Here is a 19,115-nt window from a genome sequence, read left to right as displayed (position 1 = left end):
GTCTTTACATTCCATGTTTGTTTGAGAAGTGAAAAGCCAATGTTGGATCAGGCCAATGGCCCATCCAGTCCGATACTGTCGCACAGTGACCAAAAATACCAGGTGCCATCAGGAGGTCCATCAGTGGGGCCAGGACACTAGAAGCTCTCCCACTGTTGCCCTCCCCCCCAGCACCAAGAATACAGAGCATCACTTGCCCCACTTGCACTGAATTCTCCAAAGATTAAAAAATCACACCGAATTTGTATACCAAACATGCAGGTAATTTGACATACAAGTTGTGGTCTTCTTAAAAATAAAAACCACTTCACTTAAAAGTGTTGCTTAATCCTTCATTGTCGGTATTTAGCAAAAGTTATTTTTGGGTTACCAAGCAGATTTTTTAATGATGGTGTGGATGGCTTCTCAAGTTTTAGTCACTGGAATGGAAATGCCAAGCATTTCTGGCAGCCACATGCTGCATCCCCTTCTCAACCTCCAAAATGTTTCTCCATACCCATTGTGAACCATTTTGTACAGCCAGAAAATGCAAACTATGTGGGGAAGTGTTCTTATCTGAGGGGTGAATGTAGCACAGCCATCACTGCCTCTGATGCCCCGATAGGGTCTTTCTCATGATATTTGGTACCTTTCCATCTGCCACCTGGGCCCAGCCTTGAGTTAGTTTCTGGCAGTTATCGGCAGGATGCTGAGATCTTCCAAATCTACTAATTGGAGTTTATTTTCTTAGGTTTTATTGAAAGTATTATATCAGTATAAGGAAAAGCAGTACATGGCTCCTAGAGTTTTGCAGCAGACCCTGAACTACATCAATCAAGGCGTGGCACATGCAGTCACTTGGAAGAATCTGAAACCTCATATCCAAGTAAGTATTTGGTTTCCTGTGAATGGTACTTACCTAGCTGAACCATATCTTAGTGTAGTCCTTTTGCAGCGTATTTTTAATGGGAACAAGAAACATCTTTATGCTGCTTTTTCACCCAGTCAGGGTCCAGAAGGTGGCCAACATTAAAATATTTAAACAATTAAAGTGCAGTTAAAAATATAATGTCCAATTAAAAACGCATAGACAAACAGCACTAGAAGGAGAACCAAAAACTATTATTGGAGGTATGCTAGATGAAACAAAAAAGCTTTCACTTGCTGGCGAGATACACCGATAGAGGGAGACAGATGAATCTCCTTGTGGAGGGAGTTCTAAAGTTTTGATGCCGTGATGGAGAAGGCCCTTTCTCGAGTCACCACCTGTTTAGCCTCACACGTCAGGGGCAACCAAAGCAGGGCCTCCAAGGATTATCAGAGTGAACATGTGAGTGAACATGGGAGAAGGCAGTCCTTAAGATACGTTGGTTCCAGGCTGTACAGGGCTTTAAAGGTCAATAACCAGCATCTTTAATTGAGCCTGGAAGCAAATTGGAGGCCATTGTTGGTAGAACAAGACTGGAGTGATACGATCTCTGTGACCCACTCCAGTCAACATGTTGGCTGTAGCATTCTGTACTAACTTTAGCTTCTGGAAAGACTTCAAGGGCAGCCTTACATATAGTGCATTACAGTAATCTAACCTAGGTACTACCAGGGCATGCACCACAATGGCAAGATGCTTTTTGTTGAGGGAGCTGAATCTGCTGAAGGGCACCCCGGATACCACTACCACCTGTTTATCTAACCAGAGGCCTGGATCCAAGAGCACTTCCATGCTACGAACCTGTAAAGGGAGTGCAGCCTCATCCAGAACAGGGGATGACCCATTTTCCATGTCAGACCTTCCCCCCACCAGTAGCACCTCCATTTTTTCAGGATTAAGTTTCAGCTTGTTAGCCCTCATCCATCCTAGAACTGCCTCCAGTGGGCACCTGTTCACTGTTTCTACAGCCTCCTTGGTATCTGCTGGTAGGGTAAGATAAAGCTAAGTGTCATCTGCATATTGGTGGCAGCTCAGTCCAGTTCTCCGAATGACCTTTCCCAGCAGCTTTACATAGATGTTGAAAAGAATAGGGGACAGGATGGAACCTTGAAGAACCCCGTAGGTCAAAGGCCAAGAGTCAGAGCAGCAATCCCCCAGCACCACACTCTGAAGCCTACCCTTGAAGTAGGACTGGAACCAGTGGAGAACTGTGTCCTAGTCCCAAAAGGCGATCCAGAAGGATACCATGATCAGTGGTATCAAAAACCAGAGAGATCCAGGAGAATTAACAGGGTTGCACGCCCCATGTCCATCTCCTGGTACATGTCATCCACCAGGGTGACCAAGGCTGTTTCAGTCCCATAATCAGGCGTGAAACTAGATTGGAATGGTTCTACACAACCAGTTTCTGTTAGGAATCTCAAAATTTGGCCAGCTACCACTTCTTCAATCACCTTGCTCAAGAACGAACACTTGAGACTGGAAAGTAGTTATTCAACTCTCCTGGATCCAGAGTAGGTTTCTTTAGGAGTGGACACACCACTGCCCACTTTAGGGCAAGACCGACCACCTCATCTCTCAGGGAGACATTTACTGTCTCCTGGAATCAATCCACCAACTCCTCCAGCAGATTTAAGGAGCCAGGGAAGGCAAGGGTTGTACAAACAGGTGGTCGTTCTCAAACTTCCCAGAATCCTTTCTACATTGAGACTGGACAAGCTGAAAGGCATTCCACACAACTGGGCAATTGGCACCCTGGGACCGGCCGATCCTGTTGCTGCTAATATAGAGTTGAAGTTGGAATAGATGCGAGAGATTTTATCTGCAAAGTGCTTAGCAGGCTCACGCTGACCAGAACCCAATAGGCTTCCGACGACCCAGAAGAGTTCTGCAGGTTCCCAGTGGTGGTGGGGAAGTATCGCTGCTTTGCCACCATCGCCAACGCAGAGTAGGTTTTCAAATGAGCACTAGCCTGTGCCTTGTCAGATTTGTCCTGAGTCTTTCTCCCCTGTTGCTTTAGCCATCTCCCGTCTTTTCATCGTCCACAGCCCCTCAGTAAACCCAGGGGCTGCCTGGCCTCTCTGACTTCAGAGAGGGCACCTAGGTGCAATTGTGTGAATTGCCCGGGTCATTTCCCCATTCCAGAGGTCAAGCAGGGCATCAACAGGAGTAGTGTAGTGGTTAAGTGCGCGGACTCTAATCTGGGAGAACCGGGTTTGATTCCCCACTCCTCCACTTGTACCTGGCTGGATGACCTTGGGCAAGCCGTAGCTCTGATAAGAACTGTCCTTGAAAAAGAGCAGTCTCTGTCAGAGCTCTCTCAGGCCCACCGACCTCACAGGGTGTCTGTTGTGGGGAGGGGAAGGGAAAGGAGTTTGTAAGCCGCTCTGAGACTCCTCTGGGTAGTGAAGGGCGGGGTATAAATCCAATCTCTTCTTATTCTTTTTCTACTGACCGTATCAGCACAAAAATCTCCTAATGTTGTCTGTGAACCTATTGGATCCATCATGCTACTGGGGTAGATAATCTTCATCGATCCCCCACCCCTGCAGAATCTTGTAGCCCTGTAAGTCTATGACAAGGGGAACTGCTTTCAATCCCCTCACCTTGAGGTTACCTTCTTCCTTCACCAGATCAAGAGTGTGACTTGCACAGTGTGTGGGGTCTGTTATTACCCGTTAGGGGGTTTTAAGTTTTGTATTGGATAATGCCTCAGTTAACATTTGTAGATTCAGGTGGGAAGCCGTGTTGGACTGAAGCGGCAGAACAAGGTTTGAGTCCTGTGGCACCTTTAAGACCAACAAAGTTTTATTCAAGGTGTAAGCTTTTTGTATGCATGCACACTTCATTAGATACGTTGAAGTGGAAGTTATCCGTCCATACATATAGGTAGAGGGTGAGTAGCAAATTAGATAAGCATAATAAACTGGCTCGTAACAACAGGGTCTCAGCATTCCACGATTAAGGGTAGGTCTGCCCATCTGTCTCCGATTTTGATGTATTTTTTACCTCCACTGTGTTTGCCCCTGGAATTAAACCCAAACAAATGGTGACCATACAAACTCAGCTTGTTATTCCAGTTTGGTCTTTCCATCTGTTAAACACTGTTTATTATGCTTACATTAATTTGATGCTCATCTCTACCTGTATGCATGGACTAGCAACTGCCATATCTGAAGAAATGTGCGTGGACACGAAAGCATTTCAATATATCTGAAGAAATGTGCGTGTACACGAAAGAGTATACCTTGAATAAAGCTTTGTTGGTCTTAAAGGTGCCCCTGGAGTCAAACTTTGTTAAACATTCATAGTTCAGGATAAAATAAAGCCATGCAGGAAAGTCTCTGTTTGAGAGAAAATACTTAAGGATGTTCCTAACTTCAAATCTGCCAGACTTCTACCCTTCATAATATTTCACAGTAAGTCTAGAACCTATCAAATGCTGGAGGCTTCTTTGTACTACACAGGTGGAACGCGCAAAAGTTGAATTAAAGTTAAATAATCTAGAATGCAGTTCACTTGGCCTCTGTATATTATTCTCCATAATGTTATTGTTCCAGAAGTACACAATAAAATGTAAACTGTTTTCTTATTAATTGCAGGGAATTATCCAAGATGTCATTTTCCCATTGATGTGCTACACAGATGCTGATGAAGAGCTATGGCAGGAAGATCCTTATGAATATATACGTATGAAGTTTGGTAAGTAGTTCAGATTTTTAAATACATACGTGCAGAAAGCGTTTGCTTTGTAATCAGACACTTGAATGCAAAAAGCTGATCATGGTTGGAACCAGTGCAAAATTTCCACTTTTGCTTGAGCTCTTCTGTAGACAAAAACACAAAATAAGACAATAGCGGCTGCTTGTACTTAGTCAAACGTATTATATCCCCCTTGTGCAAGATCTCTTGCAACAAGTTTCTGGGCACTATAATATATGGGGAGGGGTTGCACAGGATGCTGTGCAAATGGAACTGCACTAAGTCTGTTTCCGCTTGCGCATTGCTGGATCCCAGCCAGTATGTGGACAACAAATTTTGTCCCTCCTGTAGCGGTTCCAAACTGAGGAGAGGCTCATGCCAGTGTTTGTTAGGAATCCTGTGCAAAGTAAGCAAGATAAGCCCAATCAATACTTGATGCCTCTGAAACTAAGGAAATAGGCATAAGGTTGTGCACTAAGAACAGACAGTGACTTGTCTCTGTCCTGCACTGAAAAACCATTTCTTGCCATTCTTATGCCACTGAAGTCCCCACCCCAGTACAGAAGGAGCATTTCTGAGAGAGGTTTGTAGTGATGGAAGCCCAAAATGTAACCTTATGTTTTGTGCAGGAAAGCAGGTTGGGCTGCATGAAAGATCCTCTGTTACATTTACTCAGAAGTAAATTCCACTTTGTTCAGTAAAGAGTACTGGCAAAACAATAGACATAGAATTAGTTTTATAAAGTTCTGTAGTTTTATAAAGTTCCACAGGCAGTAGGGCAATAGTTGTTTTTCCTGTTAGTTTCCTGAAGTTTCCTAGAAAAACTTAGTTGGAGATGACATATATTGGTTTTCTCAGGATGATAGTAAGAATGAATTTTGTGCTGCCTCACAGATCTTTTGAGAGAGCAATAATTTGGTATTGTGCGAAGAGACATGTATTTTTGAATACCTTGTTCTGGAATATGAATGTGCTTTGTCCTTGGTTCTCCAAATTATCAGCATTATCTCTAAATTAATAAGCAAGTTATATACATTGCTATAATTTATTGATTATTTACTTTATAGTCTGCCTTTCTCACAGAAACCTGTAATGTGTTTTTAAAGCACATTATGTGAGAACAGATTGAAAATTCCTATAGTAACAAAACATGGGGAAGGGAGATTGAACTGGTTATGAAGTCTGAATTAATTTATCTTGTATTAGTCTCTTTGTATTTCAAAAGACAAACATTTAGACTGTATAATGTGTTTGACAGATGTGTTTGAAGACTTCATTTCCCCCACAACTGCTGCTCAAACATTGTTGTCTACAGCATGTGGTAAAAGAAAAGAGGTATTTTTTATCGTTACTTTTGATCTAGAAATAATAGCAATTCTTCCTGTTCTGTGTGCGAAGTCATATATAGGATTGGTTCTGTATTTATTTGTACAATTAGGAATATAAAAGAATTTCTGGATTCTATACATTTTCGAGTTAATAGGTAACAATTTGTAGTTCATAGAGAATTGCTTAATTCTGCTTGTTGCCATCCACTTTAATGTTCATTATTTTAATGTAAGAGTTCTGAAGTCATATTTATTTATTTACTTCATTTATACCTCATCTTTCTCCCCAGTGGGGACCTAACACAACTTACATAGTTCTCCTCTCCCCCATTTTATCTTCACAATAACCCTGTGAAGTAGATTAAGCTGAGTGTATCTGACTGACCTAAGGTCACCCAGCAAACTTCCCCAGCCATGTGGGGATTTGAACCTGGGTCTTCCAGATTGTAGTCTGACCACTGCATACAGGGCTCTCCAGTGTGGTTGACAATGTGTAATTTTTTTAAAATTAGGAAAAAATTAAGATCAAAACTAATGTCTCCTTGTACACTTTCAAATATTGAGATAAGTGTTTGAAATATAAACAGTCTCTCTTAATCTCCCACTAGGTTCTACAAAAGACGATGGGCTTTTGTTACCAGATCCTCACAGAACCAAATGCTGATCCTCGTAAAAAAGATGGTACTCTGCATATGATTGGCTCTTTGGCTGAAACACTCTTGAAAGTGAGCATTCTTGTAGTAGATGTTTTGATTATCTTACCTTTTCCTTCTCTGTCCCAACCACTCATAAAACTGTATTCACACGTATACTTCTTAATGACAGTGAGTACAGTTGAATCTACTCTCAGGACAATATTTGTTTTACTGCACAACTGCACGTGTCTCATTATTTGGACTGCTATATTGTCTGGAGATGTCACTAACTGGCCAGGCTTTGGTAGCATTCCCACTTGGCCAGGTGTTGGACACCAGAGATTTATATGCAGTGGTAAGGATGAAGGGGTGAGGTCACTTCCTCACATCATGCTGTATGAGAAGTAATGAGAGAGACTTATGCTACCTTTATCTTGTCTGATGCCAACACAAAATAATATCAGGTCCATGCATGTACTCATGGGCTCGGGGAAGGAGTTTTTTCTCCATTTGGCGCCAGATGTTTTAGAAGCTGAAAGCAGTGAAAAACCACTTCTTACTCTTTGCAAAGCCTTACGTTGAAGGGTCCACATCTTCAGCATGCCAGTGAACTAGAAAAGGGTCAGTGGGGAACCATGAATAATGGGTGCCTGAGCCAAACTGGAATTTTTGACCACCAGGAAGATTTACCTTCAATCTCTGACAAAGACGGAAACACTCCTAGCCTTATGACCAGGCAGGCAAACAGCACAACCAGGGAGGAGGGCCAATGAGAATTACTGGGACTTTTCTCTGTTTTGGTCAGCAGATTTTTGTATCTGAGAATCCTAGTTTTGGTCACGGTCAGCTTGTGGACTTCAATTTAACCACTATAATCTCATTTGAAAATTACCTGTATAGCAGAGTTAGGTCTTACTTCCTTAACAGTGTTGGGGAATGGAAATAATTCCTTTCAGACTATTTTATTTATTTATTTATTTGGATTTATATCCCGCCCTCCCCGAAGGCTCAGGGCGGCTAACAGAGGCATAACGCCAAGTAATAACAATAAAACAATAAAATACTGCCTAAAAATACAGAATAAACTATTAAATAGTTAAACAGAATTCATAAAAACATTTTCAGTGCTCCTCTATTCACTTCCGAATTTTAAAATCAAGATGATGTTCTCGATGATATGACTACATAACAGTACATATCCCCACTGTTGTCCCCTAGGCACGTCCCACTCCCTCCGATGGTACCCGCACCAGCACTGGCAATGTGCGGAAATTATAGGGCGTTGATGGAACAGTGGTGGTGGCGGCTCCTATTCAAAAGCCTGGCGGAAGAGCTCCGTCTTACAGGCCCTGCGGAACTGTACGAGGTCCCGCAGGGCCCAAATCTCCTCTGGGAGCTCATTTCACCAGATAGGAGCCGCCACCGAAAATGCCCTAGCCCTGGTCATCGTGAATTTGATGGTCTTGGGGCCTGGAACTAGCCAGTTTTATTTGTACATGGTAAGAAAAATCTGACCTGTCATTGTCTTAATGTTCCAACAGAAAAAAATATACAAAGATCAGATGGAATACATGTTGCAGAATCACGTGTTTCCTCTTTTCAGCAACGAACTAGGCTACATGAGAGCACGGGTAAGAGCAAAGTTGTTTCTCTCGACCTAGCCTCCCCATCTCTTTTCTCAGTGCTGCTACCTCTGTGAAGCTATTTTGCCGAAAGCTGGACTATGCATATACTGCTTCCTTCACAGGAAAACTATGTAAAGTGCTGAATAGGTTATACCTGGCAAGTGATTGCTTTATTTATTTTTATTTTATTTATTAATTTTATACCCCACCCTACCCCACAAGCAGGCTTAGGGCGGCTTACATAATTGGTCGATAGATCATAATTGGTCAATAGATGAGCACACATTCACATAAAAACAATTTAAAATACAATACAATACAATAAAATAAAAAAACAATTTAAAATACAATACAATACAATGCTTTGAAGGCATGTGAAGCTAGGGATCTTGTAATAGGCGGGAAATAACATCCATGGGATGGGTTTGTGGTCCTTCTCCTTCTTTATGTTCTCATTATTTTCAGGAGCCCAAATAAAAGTGACTTAAGGGCTGAGCAATAAGACCAGAATTTTACAAGCAATATAATATCCTGACACTTTGAGTATTGTAACTTTTCTTCTCTGTTTGTCTTTTATAAATGTCAATGATATTAACAATTTTTCTGTAACACAGTGAACTGGAAGTGTTTTTAGATCTCATCATCTAAAAAAAAAGAGGAAGTACATTTCTGTCTCTGAGGATGCGGAAAAACTAGTGGATTTTCAATTTCAGGAAGGTGAATTTAGGTTAAACATTAGCAATGAGTTTGGCAGGGAAACTGTGTAAGAGTTGAAAAATGGTTCGTTGTACAGTTAAGAACCCCCAAATGATATTTTATTGAAGTGACCATCATACAGTGGGGCTTCCCCTTAAGATATGAAATAAATGGCTGCAATTATGTGTGCATAGTTTCTAATCTGTGTCTAGTAATACAGTCCATCTGCGTTCTGCATTTAGACTGTATTGCTCACATACAACTTGTGGCCAAAGAGCAACTTGAGATCATAGTACTGGTCCAGTGCTGTTGAAAGACAAGCTTACCACTGACCAGCCTCCAAACTCTCAAACAAATCTTGTGAAAAGGAAATCTAATGTTCCAGTGCAATTCAAACACTGATATTCTGATTCATGCTTTTTGTTGTGTGGGATCAGTAATCCCCTAAAGTTACTTACTGTCTTTTCCAGGCTTGCTGGGTTCTTCACTATTTCTGTAAAGTTAAGTTTAAGAGTGACCAGAATCTGCAGACAGCCCTTGAGCTGACAAGAAGATGCCTGATTGATGACAGAGAAATGCCTGTGAAGGTGGAAGCTGCCATAGCACTGCAGGTTTTGATTAGTAATCAACAGAGAGGTACTTCATCTTGCTATGAACTACCAAGGGACCTCAGAACTAGTGGAATAAAGAGAGTCTAAATCAGGGCTCCCCAGCCTTGGGGTGGTGGTGGTGGTATTTTTGCGTTTTTTGTGTTTGTGTTCCTGGAAGTCAATGGCGACCTCTGGCGAATCCTATTGGGGCATGGAGGACACTCAGAGAAGTGGCTTGATAGCCTGCCTCTGGCCTCCTGGCCCTGGTATTCTCTGAAGATCTCCCATCCAAATACTTTCCAGGGTTGGCCCTCCTTAGCTTTTGAGATCTGATGAGATCGGGCTTGCCTGGAGGATCCAGGACAGGGCAAGACTTCCCAACCTTTTTGAGGCTGTGGGCACATTTGGAATTCTGACACAGGGTGGTGGGCGCAACCAAAAAATGGGTTACCATAGGAGGTAGAGACCACAACAAAATGGCAGCCGTCAGAGTCACATACACTGAAGAAGCCCAAGCGCAGGGAGAAGATGGATAATTAAAAATATACTGGGAAAGAAGGGTGAGAGAGAATAAAACCAACACTAAGGTGGCGACTGCTACTGAAAAATACTATTTTAATCTGCACAGCCAATCAGAAGCCCTGCTGGGGCACCACATTTGGGGATCTCTGGTCTAAATAATTGGTATATGATGGTGATTAAGACTAGCATGGCTGGTTTCAAATGTATTTATGCCGTTGGTCTGTAAGTCTTTATTGTATAGTGATAGGTGGTGGTGGTGGTGGTGGTGGTGGAATGTGCCATCAAGTCACAGCTGATTTATGGTGACCCTGTAGGGCTTTCAGGGCAAGAGATTTTCAGAGGTGGTTTGTCATTGCCTGTCTCTGCATAGCAATCCTGGACTTTGTTGGTGTTCTCCCATCCAAGTATGAACCAGGGCTTGACCCTTTTTAGCTTCTAAGATGTCTATGACAGTGCATCGTGATACATACTTGAGGGCAATAGTTGTACATCTTTTGTGTTCCTTTGCTGTCTGTGATTAGAAGAGAGAAACTGCCAAAGGTTTGTTCTCTTTCCTTTGCTGACTTCTCTATTAATGCTAGATAATTTTATACAAACACTTCTTTAAAACAGCTTTTGACGTATGACTAGGTGAAATAACATATATTAGCCTGTTAAGCAATGAGCAAAGATCCCTAAGAACAATGGTTGAATACAGTGATGTTGAAGTGGAAACATAAATGGACATATTGTAGTTCCGTTGGTGCAAGGTGTCGCTCCTTCCTCCCCTCTATATTATAGTGACACAAGATCTTGTGGAGAGATCTGGAGAGGGTGGAAAGGGTTTAAGGGTGCTTGTTGCCTTCTGAAACAAAAAGGCAGGGGTGGTGGTGGTACAGTGATAAAATAAAAATTTCAGTGTGTATATGTTAAAAAATGTGATGGATCAAGTTCAAGGTCAATTAATATAAATATTTTGGATTAACTGAATTTTGCTTGAAACAGCTGTTTTCAAAATGTGGTTTTAAAAATATGCTGAAACTTAAACAATGCACTGCTTTCCTATGATTAACAAATAAGTATTATTGTTTCTTCTTGCTTTCCAGCTAAAGAATATATTACTCCATTTATTAGACCTGTCATGCAGGCTCTTCTTCATATTATTAGAGAGACTGAGAATGATGATCTTACCAATGTGATTCAGAAAATGATTTGTGAATATAGTGAAGAGGTTACTCCTATAGCAGTAGAAATGACCCAGCATTTGGTAAGTTTACTACAACATTTTAGCTTTCTCATTGCCTGTATCTGGGCTCAATATCCTGATGACATGTTCAAGTAATAGTTAGGTTGTTTTGGTACATTAATGGTTAACCTGTACATACAATTCTATTAGTTAGGAGTGCAGCAGTTCCATGCTCTAAAGATAAGACTTGGTATTTTTCTGCCACATTAGTTTCAAAATGGATATTGTTTTATCTAACAATTTGTGCAGTTGGTAGAAATAGGAATTAAATATTTTAAAATAAATTTTATTAATTAAATAAGTATAATGATAAATACTGATAGACCTCCTTATGGCACCTGGTATTTTTGGCCACTGTGTGACAGAATGTTGGACTAGATGGGCCATTGGCCTGATCCAACATTGGCTTCTTATATGTTCTTATGTTCTTATATTCATAACCATAAACATGACATAATCCAAACCATTTAGAACAGCACATATCTGCAAACTTAACATATTCAAATGAAAATAGATAACCTGTCACAACAATTTACTACGCAAATGGAAGAAATTAGGAAATTGACAACAGAATATAAACAGACTATTGATATATTAGTGAACACAGCAGGAAATTTAGAAAATAAGTTGGAAGACTCAGAAAATAAGATGGAAGCCTTGGAGTCGTCGCTGATCAGATTAGAACTAGAAAGAGCATATTTGCTGAGGTCCCAAAATGTACCCGAACAAGAAGGTGAGGACATAAAACAAAAGATGGCTCAAATAATAACAGAATTCACTGAATCTGAAGATATAAAGGAAGTAAATAATTATATTGATATGGCATTTCGCATGAATACAGCTTTTACAAAAAGAAATAAAGTGCCCAGGGAAGTACACGTTAAGTTCTACAAAAAACATCTGCGTGAAAAGATTCTGAAAAATGCAACTCAAAAACCATTAATGTGTCAAGGGAACGAAATTAAGATATTGAAAGACATCCCCTGGAGGGTTAAAGGAAAAAGGAGAAACTACTCAAAATTGATTGACGGTCTAAAAGAAAATGGTATTACATACAGATGGTTACTCCCAGAAGGGTGTTCTCTTCACCTACAAAGCAAGACGTCAAAAAATCAATTCAATTTTCAAATTAGAAGAATTCATCAGGAAATCTGGCGAAGAACTTAATATCCAGGAGACTGACGGAAGTGAACCAGAGGAAGAAGAGGAAGAACCAGGAAATAATGAAAAAGAAATCCCAGTTAAACCCAAAGATAAAAAGGGACGCAAAAAAGAAAAGACTATCCCTCTCCAGGCACGTACTAGATTTCAACAGAGTATAAGGACTAAGTCTACCCAAGATACAAAGACAGATGAATAATAAATTAAAAGTAATTTCCATTAACATTAATGGCCTTAATGGACCACGAAAAAGGAAACTGTTTTCCCACCAAATTAAAAAGATGAAACTAGACATAATTTGTTTGCAAAAAACACCATATTAAACATTCGGAAAAACTTTTTTTGGAAAACAAAGAACTTGGAATGTCGTTTACCACTGCAGATAAACAAAAGAGAAAAAAAGGATTGGTAACTTATATTAAAGAATCACTATTTCCTGAGTTGGTTTATGACTCTGAAGATGGATGTATTTTAATAGTTAAAATTCAAAGGGGCATAAGGGCTATGCTAATCGTGAACATATATGCCCCAAATCAAGGCCAAGGGAAAATTTTTGAGCAACGGAGAAATGTAATATCGCAACAAACCTGTGTTGATTTATGCATATTGGGAGATTATAATGCCGTATTTAATCAGACAGTAGATAGATCTAAAGGGGCACAACATCAACCCAAAGGAAGTGAATTACCACTCACCTTCTTAGATATGGCAGGTGAACTAAATTTGCTGGATGCCTGGAGAACTAAAAATCCTAAGAACTTGGACTATACCTTTTATTCTGGTCGACATAGATCATGGTCAAGAATTGACATGGTTTGGATCTCGGCATCACTGTTAGGCGATTTGGGTGACGCGGAGATTTTACCAGCAATGTTCGCAGACCATAACCCTATTATGATAACATTTTTAGAGACCCCCAAAACAGCGATGGAAGATGAACACAATACTATTAAGAAGCAAAAAAATTCTGTCAGAGATGACAAAATAAATTAAAGAATTCTTCCATATTAACATACAAGCAGGGACACGAATAGACATTGTCTGGGATACCTTCAAAGCATTTGCAAGGGGAATCATTATTAGACAAAGCAGTAAAAAAAAGAAAACAGAAAACCAAAAACTGACACAACTCAAAAACCAGATTAAAGACTGTGAAGAGATTTTGAAAACAGCTACTTCTGTGGGAAAAAAGAAATTAACAATCCAGAACTTACAACTCCAAATGAACTGCCTACTTAACCAAGAAATCGAGAAAAAGATCCTTTATGCTAAGCAGAATTTCTTTGAGAATGCCAACAAACCTACGCGTTGGTCGGTCTACAGATTGCGGTAAATGGGGGGGGGAAGATACATCAAGTCTTTGAGAAATGAACAAGGGGAAGAAAAAAAAATATAGTGGATTTGAAAGAAATTGCTAAAAGGTTTTATGAAAATCTATACAAAGAGCAAACATTTGAACAAGAACAAATTCAAAGCTACCTTACGGATAATTAAAAAAACTAAGCGAACCTATTACTGCTTTTGTGATCATAGAAGCTATTAAAAAACAAAAGAAAATTAAAACTCTGGGTCCTGACGGTTTGTCTGCAGAATTCTACCAAGCCTGTGAAGAGGAAATACTGTTGCCATTCAAACAGATGATACAGAATATTGTAGACAAAAATATTATACCAGATTCATGGAATGCGGCATTAATTTCTCTTCATAAACGTGACTCTGATGAGGAAGAGATTAAAAACTATCGCCTGATATCGCTTCTTAATGCAGATTATAAAATCTTCGCCTTTATCTTGGCGGCGCGACTTTAAAAAGTCTTAACGAACCTGATAAACCAAGATCAAACTGGGGTTTTTTTTACCGGATAGGAAATCACAACAAAATCTGAGGCCAATCATGAATGTTTTGGAGTATTTTGAGGCAAACCCCGATAAACAGATGGCAATAGTGTTCCTGGATGCGGAGAAGGCGTTTGATAATATCAACTGGAATTTTATGTTGGAATATCTAAAAGTAGCAAACTGGTGGAAACTTCATCAGTATGGTAGTATCTGTATATACTAAACAAAATGCCAGAGTTGTGATCAACGGAAATATGACTGAGAGAATTGATATATGTAAGGGCATATGTCAAGGTTGCCCGTTATCACCCCTACTTTTATCTTTACTTTAGAAGTGTTATGTGAAACAATAAGAAATGATAATTTAATTCAGGGTTTAAAGATAAAAGGTAAGGAATATAAAATTCAAGTGTTCGCTGATGACTTAGCAATTATTTTACAAGACCCAATTCAATTGGCGACCAATATCCTGCAAGTATTACAAAATTACGGGCATCTCGCAGGTGTTAGGATTAATGAAAATAAAACCCAAATAATGACCCAAAATTGTGATCCAAAACAAATCCAAGAGCTACAGAAAATCACTGCATTTAAGGTCCAAAAGAAAATTAAATATTTGGGTATTTACATTACGAATAGATTAAGTTCCCTCATACCAGATAATTATACCAAACTTCTATCAGATATTAAAAGAGACCTTGAAAAATGGGGGAAACTACAACTATCCATGATGGGGAAAATTGCAGCTATCAAGATGAGTGTCCTCCCGAAAATTTTATTTCTCTTTCAAAATATACCAGTCCTTAAAAACCAATCTTTTTTTAATGAGTTGGATAAGCTAACGAGAAAATTTGTTTGGCAAAATAAGAGACAACGAATTAAACTAAAACTACTGTAAGAAAAAAAAGAAAGAGGTGGACTAGCCTTACCAGATTGGCGTATCTATTATCGAGCAGTGGCTTTGACATGGATTAGAGATTGGATATTACTTCAAAACCATAGAATTCTCAAGCTTGAAGGTTACAATCTCTTACTGGATTGGTACGCCTTTGTCTGGCATTCTAAACAAGGTTCCCATTCTTATTTTAAACATATGCTCAGAGAGGCGCTCCTTAAGAGTTGGAATGAGATCAGAATAGCTTTCTACATTAAAACCCCAAAATGGGTAATACCATTAGAAGCTTTCACCAATCCAAATCTGATAGTTGAATCACGGATGTCAACATACAAAGAACTATTAGATCCAAAAAATGAACTAAAATAACAGGAAATGCTGCAACAAAGAGGCATAATCTTCAACTGGTGGGAAAGAAACCAACTTGAATTCAGATATGCCAAAACACAAACAGGCTTCTGCGATGAAATGACAAGTTTTGACAAAATTTTAGGTGTAGAGAGTACTCATCAAAAAACTATACTCCTTTCTCTTAGACTATAGGCTGTCAGATGAAGAAAGTAAAAATACCCATGATTGCATGGGCAAAGAATATAGGACACAATATTGATTTAAATCAATGGGCAAAGTTCTGGCAGAGTATGAGGTACTTGAAGGCGATCTCTCTGAAGGAGAACGTATTTAAGATGTCACAGGTGGTATCTTGCACCAGATAGATTGGCCCACTTTTATCCTAAAATGAGCAATAGATGCTGAAAATGCAAATGTAAAGTGGGTTCCTTCTATCATACTTTGTGGACATGTGAGAGATCAAAAAAATTCTGGCGCAAGATCCATGCCATTGTATCCCAAATAGTAGGGGTCCAGATTCCACTAGATCCCGAAATATTTTTACTTAACATAATGCCTGATAGTTTGCAGAGATTAGATAAATATTTGATCATACACGTAATAACTGCCACAAGAATTATATTTGCAAAAATTTGGAAAAAAGATGTACCATCTAAATGTGATTTAATTAAACTCATGGAGAGGTAGCAGAATTAGATAATATAACATTGAAATTACAAGGAAAAGAAAAAACGACCTTTCAAAATACTAGGTCGCGTGTTTATGACTGGATAGAGAAAAATCTCTAAAATGATGTAAATTCAGTATATATACCTATTAACTATTATACATCTATTATATACAGTGAGCAACTATAATTTCTTCTTTTTTGTATGTCAAAAAAGACTTATAATAAGGGGTTCACCTATGTATGTTTGTTTGTTCATCCTGTCTTTTGGGATTGTTTGTCCCTACGGTTTTCATTTGGAAAATACTAAATACGGTATTTAAAAAAAGGTTAGAACTTCAGGAATACCACTATATCCCATGAGGGTAAAAACTATACCGCTATACATCACACTCTGTAACAAAGCCACCTTTTCTCCTTAACGTAAGAGAGGAGTACTTCTTTTTCTGAAAGAAACTAAATTATTGGAAACCATGTAGAAACAAAGGGTGTTTGGTAGTTTTCACTGAAATTAAATCTTTTTTGGCATGGGAGATAGTGATACAGTCTTCATGTGATCATAGTCATACCTCTGATATCCAGTCATGTTCATCAAATTCAGTTATGTGTACATTTGTTTTAAAAAATGCCTGGCACTGCGTAGGTGAATAGTTTTTGTTGTAATGACCTAGCTTGACTGGAGCTTTCTTTTAAAAACTGCAATTTGTTTGTTGCAGTTTCAGCATTTTTAGGATGGAAATTTTCGGCTGTGTTTTACAGACACACACACATAGTGTGTCTATTCCTGATAGGGTTTTTTTCAGGTGGGGGGATTGAGATGGTGAGTGTTTTTGTCCTACACGATCTGCAAAGTCCATGACTGACTAGGGATTACACAGGCTTACAAAATGAAACAAACAAACCATAATACTTATTTTGGTCATATCTCCATAAAATCCCCCCCCCCCAAACCAGTAATGTTTATTTGTAATATGGTCTTGAAAACTGGGCGTTTTCTTGACTCCATATTTCTTTGACCCTTATTGCACATAACAGATGCTTTATTCTTCCTACATGTAGGCAATGACATTTAACCAAGTGATTCAGACAGGACCAGACGAAGAAGGTAGTGATGATAAAGCTGTAACAGCAATGGGCATCTTGAATACCATCGATACACTTCTCAGTGTAGTTGAAGATCACAAAGAGGTAAAAGTCTTTTTGTTTGCATTAAGTGTTTAATTACGAGACACTCTATAGGAAGTCAACATATATATAGCATAAGTAATATTGGATTCATTCAACAAATAACTTATTCTTCAAAGGACCTTGCTGTTTCATTGTGAACCATAATGATAATTTAACTGTATACATTACCCTGGTTTTTGAAAGTGCCTAAAAGATGTAATCTGACCTGTCTAAATATATAGAAGTCAAGGACACTTGCAACGTTTTGGCATACAGGACTGGACAGCTATGTTTTCCATTGTTGTTGACACTGTAATGTACCATGTCCCTCCCCTGAATTTTCAGCTTATCTAGACAGTGCATGCTGGCTATAGTTTCTGAACCAGGCATGTAGGTTACCATGGTCCTATCCCAATGTTCTTTCTCTTGTAGTCTTGATTATTGAAACATCTCCTATCAAGATCTCCTCTTCTTGAAAGCTGTATTTCCAGTGTGAGAGGATATCAGTTTTAACATCTGAGAAAAGGATCCCTTCTAATAGCATTTTCCCTCTTCCTCTGTATAGTATGCTGAGATCCTTATTCTCCATTAAGGCAGAGGAGCAATCAGAACACGTGAGACTTCTCTACTGTGTTCCTGAAAGTTCATTTGTATACCTCACTGCCACTCTGGGCTTCTCCAGGTCACCATGACAAATTTGGTTACTGAGAGCCAGGCGCTTCTTGCATTGAACACATCCCCACATCTTTTGTTCATTAGTCATTCAGTCATACCTATAATGCCTAGTGCAGGATAGTCCCTGCAGTCCTACTGTCTTTCTAGCCTTCATAACTGCTTTTAACATCAAAAGGTTTTCAAAAAGTTAAGTCTTTTTTTTTTTTAAATTTATTTTGCGACTTGTATTGTGCCCTACACATAGTGTCTCAGGGCGGCTAACAAATAGGGTTTAAAATTTTTAAGACAATGTTACATAACATATTAAAAACGGTGCTACAATAATTTACATAAGATAACCAAGATGCGCAACAAATCGCATTGATGGCAGATTTTCTTAAAAACATGAGTGCCAGGAGTGCTGTTTCCCGGCTCAATCGGGCGACACCCACCACCTCCTCACACTGCTGACTTACGAAGTCAGATTAATTTTGCTTTAAGTTAAAACTTTAAAGCTACCCTTGGGGTGAATTAGCTACCACAGTCATACTACTTTGGGCAGAATGCAGGGGAAAGTGTATGTAGAACCCTTTCTTTGGACATGATCGTCTGTACAGTAGTACACACTTAATTTACTTTCTGTAAACTGAAAAAGCACCTGGGGTGAAAAACTACTCCAGAAATCTATGCCTTTGCCATCAGGGTAATTTTTCTACCCCACGAGTTAATTATCCAGGGAACTGTTTTTGAGTTCTCTGGGGAGACACAGTTCTTCCTGACAACCTGGAGAATATTTACCTCACCTCAGAAAGAGAGATATCTGTGAGGTAGAAAATTATCTTGAGCTATGAAACAAGTTAGAAATTAATCCTTGATGTGTTCCTTTAAAAATCTCTGCAGTTGTTAGTTGTCTGATATCTTAGGTTCCAAAAACAGAGTTTTTTGGTTGTTTGTTTTTTTAAAATATAGCTTTGCAAAGGTATGAATGTGAGTTACTGGTGTGAGCCAGAGGTCATTTCGGGGGGGATCGCACATGACAAAGCCCCGCCCCCTGCTTCCGGCCTGCTTCCTCCCTGCCTCTCCCCACCCCTGCCTGCCTGGGGCCAGGGAGGGCCTTCGTGGGGCTTCCTTGCACTCCCGCCGGCCTTGCAG

At 39.5% G+C, this 19,115-nt stretch overlaps 1 protein-coding gene across 1 annotated transcript in view; it reads left to right on the top strand.

Annotated features, from left to right (window-relative positions):
- Positions 1-19,115, top strand: part of IPO7 (importin 7) — a 76,250-nt gene that overhangs the window by 42,398 nt on the left and 14,737 nt on the right. The window contains 8 exon segments of the mRNA XM_015410360.1: positions 731-865; positions 4,510-4,609; positions 5,868-5,944; positions 6,546-6,662; positions 8,114-8,203; positions 9,364-9,529; positions 11,091-11,251; positions 17,202-17,330. Coding sequence (XP_015265846.1) covers positions 731-865; positions 4,510-4,609; positions 5,868-5,944; positions 6,546-6,662; positions 8,114-8,203; positions 9,364-9,529; positions 11,091-11,251; positions 17,202-17,330 — 975 coding nt within the window.

Source organism: Gekko japonicus, unplaced genomic scaffold (genome assembly GCF_001447785.1).
Source record: "Gekko japonicus isolate JY-2015 unplaced genomic scaffold, Gekko_japonicus_V1.1 scaffold1697, whole genome shotgun sequence".
Taxonomy (NCBI): Eukaryota; Metazoa; Chordata; class Lepidosauria; order Squamata; family Gekkonidae; genus Gekko; species Gekko japonicus.
This window is presented reverse-complemented; position numbering and strand designations above follow the sequence as displayed.